At 30.8% G+C, this 19,620-nt stretch overlaps 1 protein-coding gene across 3 annotated transcripts in view; it reads right to left on the minus strand.

Annotated features, from left to right (window-relative positions):
- LOC129971205 (acetoacetyl-CoA synthetase-like) overlaps positions 1-19,620 on the minus strand; it is a 58,947-nt gene that overhangs the window by 29,947 nt on the left and 9,380 nt on the right. Inside the window, exons 1-7 of one of the 3 annotated variants that reach the window (XM_056084779.1) lie at positions 16,584-16,722; positions 15,058-15,146; positions 12,491-12,610; positions 5,845-5,948; positions 5,012-5,132; positions 3,233-3,343; positions 1,625-1,722 (exon numbers count right to left, since the gene is read on the minus strand). In XM_056084779.1, coding sequence (XP_055940754.1) covers positions 1,625-1,722; positions 3,233-3,343; positions 5,012-5,132; positions 5,845-5,948; positions 12,491-12,610; positions 15,058-15,133 — 630 coding nt within the window. In that variant the 5' untranslated portion in view covers positions 15,134-15,146; positions 16,584-16,722. Of the gene's footprint in view, positions 1-1,624; positions 1,723-3,232; positions 3,344-5,011; positions 5,133-5,844; positions 5,949-12,490; positions 12,611-15,057; positions 15,147-16,583; positions 16,723-19,620 lie in introns of those variants that run through there. The other 2 variants (XM_056084777.1, XM_056084780.1) reach the window with 2 other exon arrangements.

The raw sequence follows: 19,620 nt of genomic DNA on the forward strand, positions 1-19,620 counted from the left end.
TATATATATATATATATATATACTCATGTCCAAAATTAAGGTCACAAAGATGTTTTTCAAAGTAATTCTAAATGGCTACCAGTAAAATTTAAACAAATTATATTTTATATATTGTGAAAGACCGGCAACACGATATTAACCTTTGTTGTGGGAAAAAATGCTGTTGAGCATTAGTTTTTGAGGAAACACTGAAATTAGACCGTTTAGGCATTTGGGATTTTTGTCTGCAATTTTGTGAATAGTGAATTTAAACAAAAAATTTATCATGTTTCCAGTGAGAATGAGTTCTCATAATGGTTTAGACGATTCATTGAGATGGAGAGCCGTTGGCAGGCTTGAAGCTGGGCAGTCTCAAGCGGAGGTGGCTCGATGATTACAAGTGGTACCGAAAGTGGTATCCAGGTTGCGGAATCAATTCCAAAAAAGTGGTACTGCAACCAGGAATGCCGGCCAAGGCAGTCACAGGACAAAGACGCCTGCACAGGATCGCTATTAGGCATTAAGCGCCCGACGGCATAGGCTGACAACGGCTCCTCAACTTGCTCGTGACCTTGCTGCTGCGTCTGGAATAAGAATTTCCAGACAAACAGTATGCAGACGTCTAGCAGAGAGGGCCCTTTATGCCCGACAACCAGTTGAGTGCGTCCCTTTGACTGCATCCAATTGAAAAGCCCGGTTCTTGTAGTGCCTAACACAACAGTATTAGGCACAGCAAGAATGGGGGCGTGTTCTTTTCAGTGATGAGTCTAGATTTACCACACAGAGTGACACTCATTGAATCTTCACCTGGAGAGAGCGAGGAGCTCGCTATCATCCCTCCTATGTAAAAGAAATCGACAGATTTGATGGCAGAGGAATCCTTGTCTGGGGTGGCATAATGTTGTTCAGTCGTACACCACTTCACGTCTTCGATGCGGGTACTGTCAATGCACATCTCTATAGAGATGAGATCCTTGAAGCCTATGTGAGGTTGTTCCGGGGTACTTTTGGCCGAGACTTCATATATATGGACGATAACGTGCGTCCACACAGAGCCCAGATCGTTGATGATTTTCCTGAGGAAGAGTATATTCGACGTATGGACTGGTCCTCGAGGTCTCCGGATATCAATCCTATCGAACATGTTTGGGATGGTCTCTGAAGAGCCATTTCACAGCGTAACCCCCCTCCTAATACCCTAGAAGAGTTAAAAGCCGCGCTTTTGGAAGAATGGGCTTTGTTGCCCCAAGCATTTATTGACAATCTCACAAACAGCATGAAAGCTCGTTGTGAAGCCTGTATAGCAGTGCACGTTGGTCACACTCTATATTAGACAGGCTTACCCCGAGATAAATGCTTTATCTCTGATTCATAATGTAACACTTTTTGATATACCCAGTTTCTTAATTCCCAATTAAAATCTTTTCCATGTTGTGATGTGTCTATGTTCTTTCTTCCATTGTAGTGTACCTCTGTGCCAAATTGTCATGGCAACACTGTGAATAGTTTTTAATTTTTCTCAGATTTTAATTTTGTGACCTTAATTTTGAACATAAGTGTATATATATATATATATATATATATATATATATATATATATATATATATATATATATATATATATATATATTCTAAGAAAACTTACTTTTCCTCCACTGTACACTTGTATTCCACTCCATATAGCACCTATACTAGCTGCAGCCAAGCATCCAATGACTGCATCTTTCCTATTGTTTATAAAACCTAAAAGGATTTTCAGCAATGAACAATCATCTTTCACACTTTCAGAAAAATGCCTTAGTATTCTTTGGAATTAGAAGAATACTAAGTTTCGAAATAATTCTGCTACAAACAGACAGAGGTTAAGTAGATTTACCCTGAAAATGCACATGAACTATAATGGGAAGTGGTGCAACAAATTTTTTTTTATAAAAATTTAATTTACAATACTTATTTTATCTTTGTCTCGCATATGAAAGATACAAAGAGAAAGCATTGGTATTGTCAGAAAATTTGAGATTTTGACGAATCACCGATTTTTAGAGTTCGCAAAAAGGTATTTTTGGATTTATATCTGTCTATTAATTAACAGGATAATTAAATAATGCATTGAGCTCAAGGAGAGGGATTTGGTGTGATGTTTTTATCAAAATTTGAAATAAATCCATCAAAGATAAACCTGTTTGTATACTTGCAAGTGAATACGATAATCCATAACGCAAAGAACTAGATGGGTTAAATTTGGTGTACAGGTTTATCATCAGAAATGTCGAAGCATTTCAAAAATGGACTTAATATGCCAAAGGAGTGGTGAACATTTGTTGGCCTATATAATGGTATGCACATGGGCACGAGTACTCTAACCTACAACTATTTAAATAAATGAAATTTTGCATGCGGTGTTGTGACCAGTATTCTATCTCAAATTTTGGATACAGTCGATGAAAAAAGGTTGAAAATAATTCAATCTCAGTTTTCACCATTACATTACGACGAATAAACCGGGCCGGGATAGCCTGGTTGCTGGAGTGTTGGATTCGCGTGCCTTAGATTGAGAGTTCGAACCACAACGGCCGAAGATTCCCCGCGTGCTTGGTGGCTGGCGCACGTATAAATCTGTCGTGGTCACAAAGTCCTCCAGATTGAGAGTAATACCACTGGAGGTACTGGATCAGGAATAATCGTTCTCTGATTCAGGTCTAAATTACGATTTGTGGATGAGTGAATGAAATGCTTGAATGAAGTCCGCCCCGCAAAAAGGGTCGTGACGTGTGTGTAGTTAAGTCGTACTTTTGGCCCAAGTTGGCTCTACGATAAAAACAAGAGGCTCTTCCCCTTAGGCTTAAATCGGCTGTCTTCGAACAGCGGACTTGTACATGGCAAGTGCCATAAGTAACAACGAAAATAAAACGCGTCTCAGTGCGCTACTAAAGGCGGAAGTTGTGTAGGGTATTCCTACTTGTTGGCATCCGAGACCTTCAAGGGTTTTCCGTTCTCTTTTCAACACTAATTGGATAAAAGATACTGCTATCCCATAGCTTCACAAGCAGAGATAGCAAATTATATTATAAGATTAAATTCTTTAAATTTTTTCATCTGTTTGGGTATAAAAACTTTGGATTATCCCTTTTTACTGAATTGAATTTTTAAGCTTTTTTGGATCATATCACTGTAATATATTTTAACACATTCAAGAAAAGAAAAAAAATCCTATATTTGGTGAAATAATGGATGTAAAACAGTAAATATTTACCTGCTACTACGTCTCCGCTCTTGAGACCGTGCTTTCGAAAAGCTGCAGCATATAATTTCACTTCCTCATACAGTTGAGCATGCGTTAATTCCTCAAAATTATCTTCCTCGTCTATGGAAAAATATATGGTTATGAAATCAGTTCAATTGTGCATGTACATATTACCTTTAAATGCTGCACGAACACATATATAATTTGAAAGTTAATATTTTATGATTTGAAGTATTAATTTAATATTAGCAGTTGTATACTATTCATGTTTATAGGGTTTGGAGGTTCGATTTTGAGTTATATCATTTCACTTATCTTAAATTAAGTAATGAAAAAAAATAATCAAAACTTGTTTTAAAATGCGCATGCAATTTTATTATATTTATTTTAGGTCAGACAATATTTTATTTCTAGATTCATTATTATTGTTAGATTATTTCATTTTTGTTACTATTGCTATTATCATAGTTCTATTGTACATTGTACATAGCTATTATACATTGCTATTATCACAGTTTTTTACCTTTTGTTTTTCGGCAAGAAGAAAGCGCCTGGTGAAGAGCATTTAAATTTGATCTATTAATTAAAATAGAAACAATCAAAAGATTTTTTTCACCGATTGATAAAGAATATGCTAATTTTTTGATGGTAAAGCGGACAATCGTTCCGCATTAACCATCGAATCCATGTTTTTGCGTGTCTCTTAAAACTTGATCCCAAGTCCTCCAATAAAGGTATGGTGCTACTTTTCCTGCTTATTTAATAAGAACTAAATAATGCTCCAAAAGCGACTAATATCTTAAATTCATGGATATTGGGACAAATTTGATGAATTTACCGGAAAAATAGCATTTGCATGATACTAATATTTTTGAATGATACTAAATATTCCCGAAATAACCAAAAATATTTTGAAAGGTTGGGAATTTGCTTCAGGCATTTGAGGCTAAATGAATATTTTAAGAAGTTGGCGAAAGAAACAGAAGACATTCAAAATTAGTTGCTGTTCATACAAGGCTAGGCCTCACCAGTAAACAATGTGATATCAAGAATACAGTAGCATTCGTGCGAGGCCAACTATTGCGTACAACAGAAGATCATGCATACATCAGGATCATCACGTGACTCAAAGGCACAATGGCAAATGGTTGTTTCTTCGGGATAACTACTTGGCATTGTCCCATTGCTGTCATGTGATTTTCCTGAAGTAGGCGTGACTAAATGAGCAATAGTTGCAATGCACGCAATAGTTGGCCTCGTGTGAACGCTGCTTATGGGCATATGTAGATTTGGGACAATGGTCATCAGAACAATATATTGCGCCCAGGCTTGTCGCTGTCTGATTTTGTCTGTTATCGCTCCATCCCCCGCTTTCTGAAATATATTTTTGATTTCAGATTCTGTAATAGTAACATTAATTCATTGCCGATAACGGGAGTTTGTTGTATCATGTTTTTTCCTGTTTATTCTAGCCCTTAACCTAGTGAAAGCAAATTCTGAAGATTTTATACTGAGCCATTTATAAGATTGCAGTAAGATCAAGCATGCGCAGAAGAAAGAATGCGCATGCGCTGAGAGAGTGGGCAATAGCAAGTTCTTGTCGACGGGACAAGTACTTCCTACTATACAATTTCTGTGCATGTGCTGTCTTACTGAATGGATTTTAGCTAGCTGAATGTAAACCCTACTTTAGAATAGAACAATGGCGTAAGAAACATTCGAATGACCATCGGGCTGCTCTCTAGAACCAACATCCACAAACATGCATGTAATGTAACTTTTCCTTACCAAGGCAAGCGAGAGCAATGGTATCACTTCCTCTCATTCTCATAAGATTTTCGGCATAATTGAGTTTCGCACCAGTAAACCATTTGTTGTCTAAGAATCCAGGACCCGTTTTCACAAAGGCCTAAAATTAGAAAAGGAAAAAATGTTTAAAGCTCATATAATTGCCTAAAGCTATCAGAAAATCAATATATTCATAGAATGTTTTTAACTCCATATATGCTGAATTAATTAATCATTAATTTTGTTGTTGAATTTTTGCATCATTAGATAAATTTAGATGCAAAATAACCTCAGGAAATAAAAAATAAGTGTTTAGAAAATTAAGGAAAATATTCTAAGATGACGATTATATTACCAAACATTTGATTAAAGCCTCAACTTCAAGTGCCACGAGAGATATCAAAAAGCGCAACCAAGGAAGAAGAATTCTATACTATTCAATAAATATTTTAATAACTTTTTTATACACTCACAACTCAAAAGAATTTCAAAAAAATTATTGTTATTTCTTAAAAATTTTTGCTTTCCGTGAATTTGCGATTTGCATTAAAATTGGAAGCACAATCTTTGCAGTGGAAATGTTTCTCCTTTGCTTTATTTAATTTTCTCCAGAATTTTTTTATCTACTTGCCTTTCTGAAAACACTTAAGCATTCCTTTAAAAAACACTAAAAACACTAAATACATGCACTAAAAACTTTCCTTTTTAAATATTTATACAGTTTTTATCTGTTACTTTTCCTACATATTGAATGTTATGTCCATATATGTAACAGATACTACAACAATAGATTATAAATATGAATACTTATGGAAAATTTAGGAATTAATTACTTTTTCATATGGCTGGGATGCAATGACTTTGAAGTAATCCCAAATTTCTTCCCAAAATTTTTCCGTGTTGTCGACAGACCATTTATGAAGATCCCAATAATTCTCTGTAAAAAAACAATTATTATTAATTTTTATATTATTTTAGAGATTCAAGAACAAAAGAATTTGATTCAACATAACACTAATAATGTTTTGAAAATAGTTTTATCCGAGAAAAAATGTAGATAAACAGTTTCATCGAAAAAAAATTTGAATTTTGATAAATCAATAAGAAAAATTAAAAAAGGGAATAATTATCTTTGAACTTTTCAGCTTTTATTGAATCTGAGTGAAGCCTTTGAACTGTAATGTAAAATTAAATATGCTATATGACATTTCATTTCGTTCGAACCATTTCTAACTGAACAAGCAATAAACTTAATATGTTAATTACATTAAAAATAAACTTATGTTATAATTACATTATTACCTAATTTAATAATATTTAATATCCAAGTGGATACAATACGAAAGAAATTTCTTTGTGAACTATTTTTACAAATGTTTCATCAATTAGATGAAACATTTCATCTGAAATCCATTACTACTTTATAGGTTTATGTTCATTTTATTTTCTCGTATTGGAAGTATAGAGAAAGTATTGAAATCGTTGAAAAATTCGAACTCGAAATTTTGAAAAAACTCCATGTTTTAGACCTCACTAAGTTAAAAAAACACATTTAAAAATGTTTTCACCGTTTACATCAAATTTGTAGATTTTTATTACATTTTGTGCAAAATCCATTCGGAGGACTTCTGTTTGTTCAGCTGTTCGAAAATAAGTATTACACCATAACTACAAAACGAAGAGAACTGAACTGATAAAATTACGTACACAGATTTAACATCTGTAGTGTAGACATCTATAAAATTTTGCGAAAAACCATCAAGGGGTTGACCATCTATTAGTCTGTACTTTCAGAAAAATATAAACACACTAACTCAAAAATATAATGACTAAAATATTTCAAATTTGGCAGACAATTTTATTACTACAAGTGTCATTCTGTATCAAATTTTGGCTTCAATGGGTTCGGAAAAATGTGTTTAAAACACGATTCGTTTTTCCGATACTATTAGCAATATGTCAGGGATTATTCGCCAAAATTCTCGCCAAAGATCACAGGATAGATTTAGTAAAATTCTAAATTCCATGCTAAAGGTTAATATTTCATAATTATCTAACGCCAATGCCAAACAAGGCGTTCTGTGGGATAACACCTTTATTAGAGAATATGTGAGAAAATTTTGGAAAAACTACGCCCTCTAGTTGAAATTGAACGCAAGAATATATAATTTGCTGTGTATAAGAGTTGATTCATACTAATGTGAGGAATGTAATTTTAGAATCTGTTACGGGACTTGAAAGACGAAAAACAAAGTAACGTGACAACACAGCGATGAATAACAGTATGCAATCCTCTCGTTAGCGGAAATAAGCAGCTATATGTCAACAAAAATGATCCCGTTGATTCAATTTTTGAGTCGTTTCAGAACACTATATAGTTGATGCCATTATTAATTTTGGAAAAATTTAGCATTCTATTTCCTTTAATAAATTTTTGTAAAAATTATAATATGTGAAGATTTGTTTTTAGTTCTCAGTTGCATAACTGCGTCTCATTATTAAATTAAATTTTAAAAAAACAGAAAGTGAAAATTAAAAGGCAGTTAAATAAATATTTATTTTTTGTTGCCTTGAATAATGTTAAAGTGTTCTATTCTGAACTAATTTTCCCATCGAATTTTTTGTAAAGCGACCAGAATAGACGTATTATCATTACTCAAAATAATCTGAGAATAAAAAGAATATAATGCGTTTATTTATTGAACTGCAATTTTTTTAATAATTATTACAAGAATAAGAAATACATTATTTTATTAAGATAATAATTACATTTTAATTAATAAATAATTTAATTAATAATTTTAACAATTAATAAAATAGAATAATTTAGCCTCTCTTAGGCATTTTAAAACAATAACACAAATATTCATTCCAAAATGAAAATTTAATAATTCGACAGGAACAGTAAATTTTAAATTTGGAAATCTGCTCTATTGGAAAATGAAACATCTTTTAATTGTGTTTAATATTTAAAATATCTTCTAATACACCATTATTTTTATAAAATTCTTTATTCTTATTATTGAATTTTATTAATTCACTATGTTATCAACATATTAAATGAACTACATTATTAATTAGCTACATTATCATGTTTAACAATCTTTCTTTTTCATGACGAAATAATTCCGAAATTTCATTTTTTTATTTATCAATTTTCTATAAAAAACAATTTGACAGGAAATATCTATCTATCCAAATTTCAGGAATCTATCATTCACAAATTTCAATATTAAATTCACAACATTGTATTATAACAAATCAGAATAATTATATGCTTTAAAATTTAAAATAAATTCTCTTTCTGATTTCATTTTTGTAATTTTAACTGATCAGAAATGAACTTTAAATTCAAATCTTCGATAACACAGATAAATAAAAATTTCATGTCATCTTTACTAATATTTAATTATGTTTAAACTATGCACGTCCAATATATATAATACCGAACCAATCTTTATTCTTTAAAGTGATATCTCCAAAACTAATATAAATATAATTTATAATATGAATTTTATTTTTTATTTGTATAATTTTTATATCTTTATCCTTATTTATCATAGAAAAGGTTTTTTGAAAAATAGAAGAATGTAATTCCATTGTGTTTAAAAATGCTGAAAAATATTAATAAAAGCATAGCATCCCTTAACATAATTATTCAAAAAACTTCAGTTTTATTCTTTTATATTATTTTTATAAAATCTTATGATATTTTATTTATTCATTAATTTTGAAATTATTTTGAGAAGTCATGATATGTCTGTTCGGATGACTTTTCTGGAAATGCTCTTTTGTGAAAATGAATTAGGACACTGTTACAGCTGCACTACTATTATGCTTTAAAGAGATATTGAAACAAGTAAAACAAATAGATGAGGAAATAGAACAAAATAACTCATTGAGCAATCCCGGTTGATTCTAAATTTGTGAAAGTCTACTTTCTCTGATACGCAGAAAGCTCACGAATTTCCTGCCAGATCAGCATGTTCGAAACGGAAATATTGATAGCAGCTTTCAAGGTTAATGTAAAAGGGTAAGATAAACTCGGTGTGTTAAAAGAGTTGAGTCTTAAATTTGATTAGATACGACGCTTCGATTTTCATCTAATCTATCTCTGAAAAAGAAAAGAAGTTTTTACAAATTAAGTACAGCAATACTTGAACTCTGTTTGCCGTTCCTCCTATATTTTTAAAAGCACTGAATGGATATCTAAAAGACTTTATTAGGCTCTAAGTAATTTCTTAGGACCGATAGGCTCAGGAGCCAACAGCTTTTTTTTTTAATGTATTGGCTTGGTTGTCCAGTAAATGAATTTGTAAAAATTACAGTCTTGTGAATTATAAAATATTAAGTCTACAAAGTATATTTATTCACAGAAATCTATTAAAATCATTAAGAAGTGTATAACTAATTGCTTATTTATAATGTATAAAGCTATTCATCATTAATTAACTATTTTGTTTTATTTCTTCTGAGAAGTTCCGCAAAATGAGTTCTCTTATGTTAAATTAGTTTGGAGTTTATTTAATGGGAACAGGAAGGTTGAAATGAAAGTGAATCCTGGTAATTTCTTCAGTAGGATTCATACAGGAGTGAAAAGAATGTGGCTCCACATTTTTAGGAATTATATTCTGAGACAAGACTTGACTAAAGGGACTATTTCTCTTGAGTCTCTGGAGGTTAGTCCAATTTATTAGGTATTTTGAGGTGTTGTTTTGAATGCCATAACTGGAAAGTTTGTTGTAATATTTGATAAGGTTAGCAGGTCTTCTAACATGGAGAGGTTTAAGGTCGGCTTCATAAAGGACAATATCTGAGAGGCAACTTCGTTTCAGACCAGTTATAATACGAGCTGCACTCAGCTGAACCTGTTCAAGTTTCTTCAAGTTGGAAACAGAGGCACAGCAATAAATTGAGAATCCATATTCAAGTAAAGGTCTGATGATAGCTAGATAGGTAGTTCTAAGGGTAGTCGCGTCAGTTTCCCAGTCTCTACCTGCAATATATTTAAGGATGTTTAATCGTTTTCTTGCGTTTGAGACGATGTAATCAATGTGCTTATTACTTGTAAGTTCAGAATCTAAAACAAATCCTAAATACTTTGGGGTTTATTTATTTTAGTAAATTAGTTTATTATAACTTAACTACTTTTTATATATATATATTTTCTAATTTCAATTTAATTAATTTCCAAAATTTTATCTTAATTTAGCCTATAGTAACTTCATTCTAAAATATTCTCTTATTTCGTGATCCAATTTCACTTTTGGTTTAATTAATTCCTCTGTAAAACTAATGCGTCATCAGTACTACATCTGAAATGAAAGTGATCCCTTCGGTGCCCTTGAAAAAGTGTCAAAGGTCACCACGTGTATTGAATTGGCGCGTGGCCGGAAGTCCCATGTTATATAAGACTAGTGATCATTTGCTTCATTCCTTTTTCTTATTTCTGCTTTTTTGCCGCGATGCGTCTGCTTGTAAATAAATTGCTTTCCCAAGATGGATATTAAAGAGAGAATCAAACGAAATTAAAAATACAAAGTCTCTTCACTGCTTCGAACCTGCACCTGCACTTTAACATGCTAATTAAGTTAAAAAACGTGAATTAATAAATTCAATTTAAGGAGAGATGCATGAAGTCTTAATCCCCCTATATTCTTAATCCAGTTGTTTCTTGGCTTTAGATCTCATGATGATACTAAACAATGATTATTTAGACTCAGTTATGTAGTTGGATAGACAAATTCGAAATTGCATAGAGTAGTAAATCTAGCACATAGCTATTGGTTTAATAAAAGCGTCATATCAGATGAAAAGTCATTTAAAAATTCATTTTAAAAGCAAAATGCTTATAGTTCAAAATATTGTACAATTTACAAATATAGGCCACTATCCTATATATAACCATTATTATGTATAGAATATAATATTTATTATATACAGGATTTAAAATGCTAATCTTTCTTTCAAATCAAGGTCACTGCAATCGGAATACAGTGATTTTTTTTTAATGTTCTTCACTCGACCTTCTAAAAACGTTGAATTAAAAGAGGTACCGAGTTGGTGCAGTGCCGCATCATTATAATTTGATACATAAATTTTTTGTGAAATATTTACAATAAAACAATAAAAATAACCATTACTATGAGAAGATTAATAAGCTGTAGGTTGGAGTTAGTTTAATGTGTTTCACACGCAAGTGCGCTCTCGAGCCCGCACATACACATGTGCAACACATAGGAACAGTAATCAATGGTAAAACAGCGATCCATAAAATGATATCTGATTTCCTATCACTCATTTTTTTTACATCCGTTTTAGAACCTGTAACGGCATTCAAATTCTCGATAGCTAAACCATAGCATGTGTGTTCTGTTTGATGTCATATGAATATTAGGATACTAGCTTCCGATGACAGAGTACGTCATAATTGCGGAACTTTAATGGAATTGTGACTAATACCATATCCTCGATCCCGAAGCTGTGACTTCATCACTGAGTAATCTATGTCTTTTTTAATTTTCGTATAAGAAATTATTATCACACTTGTTAAGACAATTCGATTTGGAGAGGTTTCTGTATTTCTGCGTTTCGAGCCAGCCCACTTAAATCCATAAATGTCAAGAATGGAATTCTCTGCAAATAGGATTACTAAGAGAAAAATAAATTAGACAAATGAAATTTGGTATGTGGCTGTAATGTCTCACATTTTATAGAATCCTAGTATTTTTGGATTCAAACGGTGAAAGGGTGAAGGTTTGACAGGTGCATTGAACTTTCTTTAAGCTAAATTGAATACAAAATACACCATATTTTATGAATTAATGAGGACATAGAGAGGAAAAGAACTCAGTTGGTTCAAAGAAATATTCTGAGATTGTTCATTTCAATATTATACGATTTCTTATTTTACTTTTATATTATTTAAAACGTTTTCTTCATATTTAAAAATATATAATTATTTCCACTTTTTGTCTTTATTTATGTATTATTAACAACAGCTTTACTAATTTACTAATTTACATAATTATTTGAGAATTCTGTTTTAATTTGTAACACATATATGAAAATTTCTATTGACATTTAGAAATAAAACGAGCATTGTTTTGAAAATAATTGATAGGTTTCCGCATATAGCTTATGTTGTGGAAAATTAATTTCATTATATTCTGAAGTACAAATCTTTACTATGTTCATTTTCAAATTTTTTCCAAGGATTCAAAAAAACTCTTTAAGTTCTTTTTAAAATTCCTTAAGGTTTAAGATTTAAAAAGTTCCTTAAGGTTTAAAATTCCTTCAAAAAATTCCTCAGGGTTTAAGACTTTTAGAATTTTATTATTACCACAGAAATGTTAAAAGCAATTAATTAATTGAGTTGCTGAAGGTTTTATCTTGGATTCTATGGAGTTGATCCCATTACTTATTCTTTGCTGAAATAATAGTCTGCAATTTGACTTTCATTTTTATTTTATTACTTACCCAAACGTATCTGATACTTTTCTTCTATTAGCTTCCTAAATTTTTCTGTGTTTGTGTCAGTAACCTTCTTGTTCCACGCCAGGAATGGTTGCTTCTTCCTTGTATCCATTACAGTTCTCTCTGTACAAATATCATAATAGATTATTAACATATATTGTTGTACAGAAAAAAAACCTCAATAATACTTTACTAGAATATTTTTTTTTTTTTTTTTGCAAATTTAAGATTTGATTATGCAATATAAGTGGAAGGAGAATTATCTTGAGATGATTTTTTAAAAATTTTGATTCGTGTTTAGATAATGTTGACTGTACCTAATGATTGCTCCTAGTCTTCAGATTTAAATACTATGTTAGCATAAAGAAGTTGCACCGACATATTAACACGTACCAGACAGGGACAAACAGTGGATATATTTAAACAATCTCGAAACCTCAACCTTTTGGCTTAAAGCCAAACCTTGCTATCAGACCGGGGCGACCAATCAACAATACAATGTCTTAAATGAAACCGAAAATTATAAATGGTTAGTTATTCCACTGCTTTACAATAAAATTGATCATTCGTTTCTAATTTCTTGTAAAGGTGACACTTCCAGCAAAAAACGTTGCAATAACATAACGATCAATGTGCAAATAGATCAGGTACATACTGGATGCATTTAACTGATGCTCGAAATAGCAATCAGCATGGCCTGAAGCCAGACTCTGTTACCAAGCTGGTGCTAACATGTAGTTTTGCCATGCCTTAAATGAAGAAGAGAAATATAATATTAATTATTCCAGTGATTTGCTAAAGAATTGCTTATTCGTTTTTGATTATCTGTAAAAGTGACACACATTTTAAAGAACAACATACCCTAATAAGACTCATTATTTTTCATTTTAGTACAATTAAATTTCTTACAAATAAATATTACTGTAAAGTTAAACATTTTCATGAAAGTATTTCATAAAACTACTTTCTTCACAATTAGAACAAAATGAACTACCTATTTCCTGAAGTAATCCTTTTTTTTTAAATTATAAACAGAACATAAGCAATACTTTGTATGCAATTTCTAAAATTAATAAACTAATTATATCAAATTAAATATATCAATTAATGTAAAAATATTAATTAAATTAAATATATCAAAATATAAAAACTAGCATATTTTGTAAATAAAAGACACCCACGATTTTAACATTCTTATCATACCTGTATCGAAAGAACGTAAATTGTATGAAAAAAAATTTGTAACACAATCCTTTTAACCACAGCACTATTAAATTTATCAGAAAGAGTGGAAATCCCAGCTCTAAATGATTAAGAATAAACGGAAAGTTCACTTGGGTTTAATTTATAGTATGCAATATCATGCTTAGTGTCGAAATATTCTTTTTTTTATTACACTTCTTTATACGTATGCACAATAGAAACCGAAATTTATTTAAATGATTCATCATTTAATCATAAATGCAAATCATTTTCTAATTGATATGCTAATTGGATGATTTTTGCACAGACTGCGTGCTGTAGCCATAGCAACTGTAGCCATAGATGAATTACATCATCTGTATTCAGAAATAAGTTCGTTATCCAAGGTTTTCTAAGATTGTTAGAAATTTTACAGAGAATTGATCCATATATTTAACTGTACAGATGTTGGGAAGAAAGCTAATCAGGTGTCACGGGGGAGTAGAAGTTACAAAATTTTTGCTCTTCTGTAGTGTACGCAGTAAAAAAGAATAATTTTCTTGTATTTGAAACTTCGTGAAATTGTTCGTACATTACAATATTAAGCCATAAACCTCTAAATTCTTAATCTGGTGTAATATATTTTTTTAAAAAAAGCGTTAAAGTAAAGTAAAATGAAAAAATTGGGATTTTTGTGGTGAGAATTTTAATTTTTTTTATTATAGAATGAATTATAATTCTTCAATTATTAATTCAACGATTCATTGTTTTGCATGCTTTCTAGAAAACTACCCGTTATCTTAAGCTTCAAACTATAGCTTGCAGAGCATCATAAATTCTTAAAAATAAAATAATACTAAAAGCAATTTAGAATTCCATCGGCTTGTTTATTCTTTCGACTTAACAGCGTATCTTACAAATATTGCCAGATTCCAAAAGATTTACAACTGACCATCAGCTATTATACAAAAAATAAACGAAATAATATTAAGAAAATATGTTTATCAAAGAAAAAATCGTTTGCTTTTACTTATTAATAATATTTTAACAAAATAAAAATAGTAGCAGTTATAAAATGTCTGAAAAGGAATCGTCTGCTGAATGTCTATTAACAGATTTACATTATGATATTTACCGAACACATTGCATTTTACAATATCAGATGAAACGTTAACTCAGGAAAACCTAAAGTTTCGACAAAATTTCGAATTCGAATTTTTTAACAATTACTATACTTTCTCTGTACTTCGTATACGAGAATTTAAAAAAGGATAAAATAAATATAAAAAAAAAAAATGGAGGAGAGGGAGGGGGGGGGGTGTTTGCCTAAGTTAAATATAAAAGTATCGTATTATTGTATCGTATTGTTATCCAGAAATTCTAGTTACCTTTACATGACTGTATCTTCTTATTCTCAGAAACGTGGTTAAGGATTTCTTCCTCGAGAATCATTCCGTTTGACATTGTGAATACTGTGCTAAAAAATATAAAAAAAATTCCATTTTTATTAATATATTTCATTTATTAATAATTCCATTATAGAAAAAAAATCTTGAAGGCATTTATATATTATCTTCGAAACATTTACCTTTATTATTAAAAAAGCGTAATCGGAGAGTCAAAAATGTTATACATTTTTATTAGATGAAAATCGTCGGAGTCATTAATTTTAATAAATTTCGCTGGCATATATGACATTGTTATGAAAATTTGCATGTACTTGCTTAGAATGAACGAAAAGGAAAATATGCATACAAAAAGCGGTTTATAATCCACATTTTCATTGTTACGTAGGAATTCAATTTATTGTAATTATTGTCTCTCTTTAGTCTATAAGTAGAAAAATTTAGCTACTAAGTGATTTTCAGGAAATAATCGGCTGTTTTTAATATCAATAAAATTTTCTTATATATTATGATGTCGACAAAGTTCAACTCCAATAACTTGATAACATTGTACACACTTCAAATTTCTGATACCTTGATGTCAACAAACTACTTCAAAGAATTGCATATCTTCAGACATTAAAGCCTGTTATTTTGATAATCTGTTTTGCACATTGTCTTAATGAATCTTTCTAATGGAGTCAAATCCCATGACATCATAATGCCATTACAAAGATAATAATGTAGGACTGTCTTGGAAATCTGACTGTTAATTGCACATTGTTCTATCACTATACTATAACCCCGTAGTAATCACCCTCACCTTGTTTAGACATTTGGAGTGAACTAAATGGCCCTAAGCGCAACAACAAGGAGGCGGGAATTAAGGTTGATTTCTAATGGCTGACACTGGCTATGATACAATACTTCCTTTAGTAGGTGCGCACCTTCATGGAAGTGAAAGCAACTCTATCCCACAAAATAATAAATTTACCGTGCAGTTCCTCGATTTATTCCAGTAAAGCGAAAACAAATCACCTGACCCAAACTTCTCATCCTCATACTTGGGGTATGTACTATAAGAGGTACTTGGGTATGCAACTTCATTCTCTTATTCTTCATATAAATTCAGTAAATAATAAACAGTAGCATTTCTCTTTAGCTCTCAACAATGGACATAAAACACACAATTTAAATATTTGAGGAAACAATGGAAAAGATTCCTGGCGAATTAGCTAGTCACCTAAGCCGGCTAGTAACGTAATAATTATAAGTCAGCACACTAAATGCATTCAAAAAGTTAATAATTTATTTGCATTCAATTAAAAATTGATTTTTATGTGATAAGCATTTAAAAAATAAAGTCCATGATTTATTTATTATTTAATTTTATAATATTAAAAATTATAAAAAAAGTAATTTTATAATATTAAAAATTATAAAAAAAGTAATTTTATAATATTAAAAATTATAAAAAAGTAATTTTATAATATTAAAAATTATAAAAAAGTAATTTCATAACAACATACCTACGATAGTGCCAATCTCAAATTATCTCTTTGCAGCTCAGAATATTTTATGCTAATGCGCCTTAATTATGGGAATTTTTATGCATGAGAGAACAGATAAAATTTTCAAATTGTAACAAAATAAATACCATCTGCTTAATCTTCATGCTTAAATGTTATCGAAGGATACGATAAAACGCAAGCGTTCAGAGATATCAAGATAATTTTTTCGAAATTTAGCACTCAGCGTCCCTATCACGTGAATATAATATAGGGCAAGTGTGTTTTTACACACGAGTTTTAGATTACGTTAGTAAATTGATAAATTCTAAAATTTCTTGCTGATCGCTAGCTTTAAAACAAGGTCGAGTGTAAAATACTAATATTGTAAGAGAATAAATCAATTATAAACGATACTTTTTTTCCCAGCGACAGACGATTTTATTATATTATTGTTTCAGTGAGTACAATAAATTGTTTAACGTTTAAATAATCGTTTGGCATCAACTTAGTCTTCATATGTTCATTTATTTATTCGTCAGGAGGCTGAGTGAACGATGTGAATTGTTATTAATTTTTTTAACAAAAATCTTAAAATTTGTTTGCTAATGGTATCTCAAATATGCAAATGGCACTATTCTTCGTTTCAGTAGTCTGAGACGATCACTTTTCGTCGATTCTATCTCACTATTTCTCACGTGGAAGGATGAGTACATTTCCGGAATTCTTCATGATTCTTTGACCCTGATTTCCACCCTATAAGATACTTTATCGCTCAATTTGTTTTCACGTGCATGTAAGTATCGTATCGTTTCTGATTGTATTTTTAAAAATCCAATTCATGAGTAATCTGAGTATTTTATTGTTAAATGTAAACATCTCCTCCTTTCATCTTTCTTCTCACCCCTATTTTGACGAAATAAATCCTTCCTAACGCATGCGTAAAAGCACGTAAGGTTTTAGAATCCGTTGGCAAACAATAGGTAGGTGTATAAAAATGGGAGAAAATAATTTTAAAATTTACCTTATAATATAATTATATACAAGACTTTCTGAATGGGGACCTGCGACAAAATGTAAGTGGAGTGAAAATTAAAAAAATTCTGGCATTATTCTAGATTAACATCGAATAATAGATAACAAAGCGAAAGATAACAAAGCTTTTCAAAGCGAAAACAACAGAATATCGGCCCTTGAATCGTTTTTTTTTTTTGATTCGCAAATTTTCTCAGATTCGAGGACAATATAAGACTCCATAACAGATAGAACTCAAGAAAAATTTCAGAAAATTTACTGGAAAACATTTGTAATCCTTTCATTGTCCGAATTTCGAACATACGAATTGCTTTTTGAGTGAATTGCTCAAGTAAGCGATGGGATGAATGATTTTCTTCAGATGATAAAGTAAAGAATTTTTGAGCAACATGCTTCAAACGTGTGCGTTGGTGCTTTATAGGCTAGACTACTTGCTTTAGGGCTACCAAATTTGACAAAGTTATGTTCTCGAGAATGAGAATATGCACTTCAGGCATTTTTTTGAACTTTTAATTAAAATTTTAGTTAATAAGAATTAAGTTGAGTTTCTTTCACATTAATTTCTGAAAATAATACTGCTCAAAAATGGTATTTACATTGTTTCAAAAATTAGCTTTTTAATAGCCGTATAATTTTTTTTTTTTGGCAATTGTTATTTTTTTTTTTTTTTTTGCGTAATTTCCAGCATTAGGTTATGTTGCTGACCTGAAATTTAAATCTGTTTTCGTTGTTTCATCAAATACGAAATGACAGGATTTTTTCCATTGCTGAAAGTTGGAAGAAGAATATTGTTTCATATCTGCATCGTTTACAAGACGAGATAAAAGTAAATTTTCAATACTGCCAAGTGAACTGAGCAATCCGCATTTTTAAGAACTCTGCGATGTCATGGAACTGGTCTTCTTTAGGAAAGTTTATGCATATAATGACTAGAACATGCGTATATTAATAGAACACCGTTTTAATGTCAGACAGCTTGAAACCATGGAATTACAACCAAACGATTAAATTGAAATTAAAAATTACCAATATTCCCTGCGAATCCACTTTTCACAAAAGGCAATTAATAATAATAATAACCTAGAGAACTTCCAAGATATTTAAAGATACTAAAACAAAATATAATTAAGCTTTGATTAACTGAAATAAAGAGAGCGAAGGTTGGTAGCCATTTTGGATAAATAACTTTCAAGTCAAGTCATTAATACTCATTGCTTTTTTCTATCTAATCACAGTTCTTAAATGTTTTCAGTGTGAAACGAGTTCAAGACGCTCTTTTTTGGCTGCACTTAAGTTCTATATTAAAGTAAGAAATACATTTTTAGGTCTTGTGTATGACAGCTAGAAATTGATGCGGTCACGAAAAGAAGTGAAGGAATGGCAATATAGCTATATTTAGCGTGGGAAATGAGTGGCGTGGGAAACTATTCAAAACCGGCATTCACTTCTCTGCCAGCTATAGCGCTATGGACTTAGGCCACTATTCCCATGTATTATAGTGCCGGCTTTTTTGGGGGGGAGGGGGGTTCTGGGATATTTTGCGTAACATGAGTTTCGGTTAGATTCGACTAATTGAGATTTTATTATATATATAGAAAAATAACATTATTATCATTTTGTCAAGTGATATTTCAGTAACGATCTTTTTTTAAAAGTCTCTTTTAACTTGACCCATCTATATATTCCTACAGTAAAATGAATTACAGAACATTTGATTTCAAAATTTTTCAGACATACAGCTTTGGAATCATAACTACTATTCCTGTTCATATTATATGCGATAAATAATGTATATGATAATACAGTTTCATGAACATTATATTGTGCATGTCATTTTATATCATAATGCATTTCCTACTCTTTTATGAGCAGAGGATTCTACAGTAATTCCTCAGCATTTTCACAAATACCATTTTTTATGAATCATTCTTTTTAAAGTTTGAAATCTACTGTGTAACCCAGCCGCATTCGAAAGAGCGTGATGTCACGATTTATAATAAGAGAAGGCACAGTTAGCTCACAT

Source organism: Argiope bruennichi, chromosome 6, assembly GCF_947563725.1.
Source record: "Argiope bruennichi chromosome 6, qqArgBrue1.1, whole genome shotgun sequence".
In the NCBI taxonomy this organism is placed as follows: domain Eukaryota; kingdom Metazoa; phylum Arthropoda; class Arachnida; order Araneae; family Araneidae; genus Argiope; species Argiope bruennichi.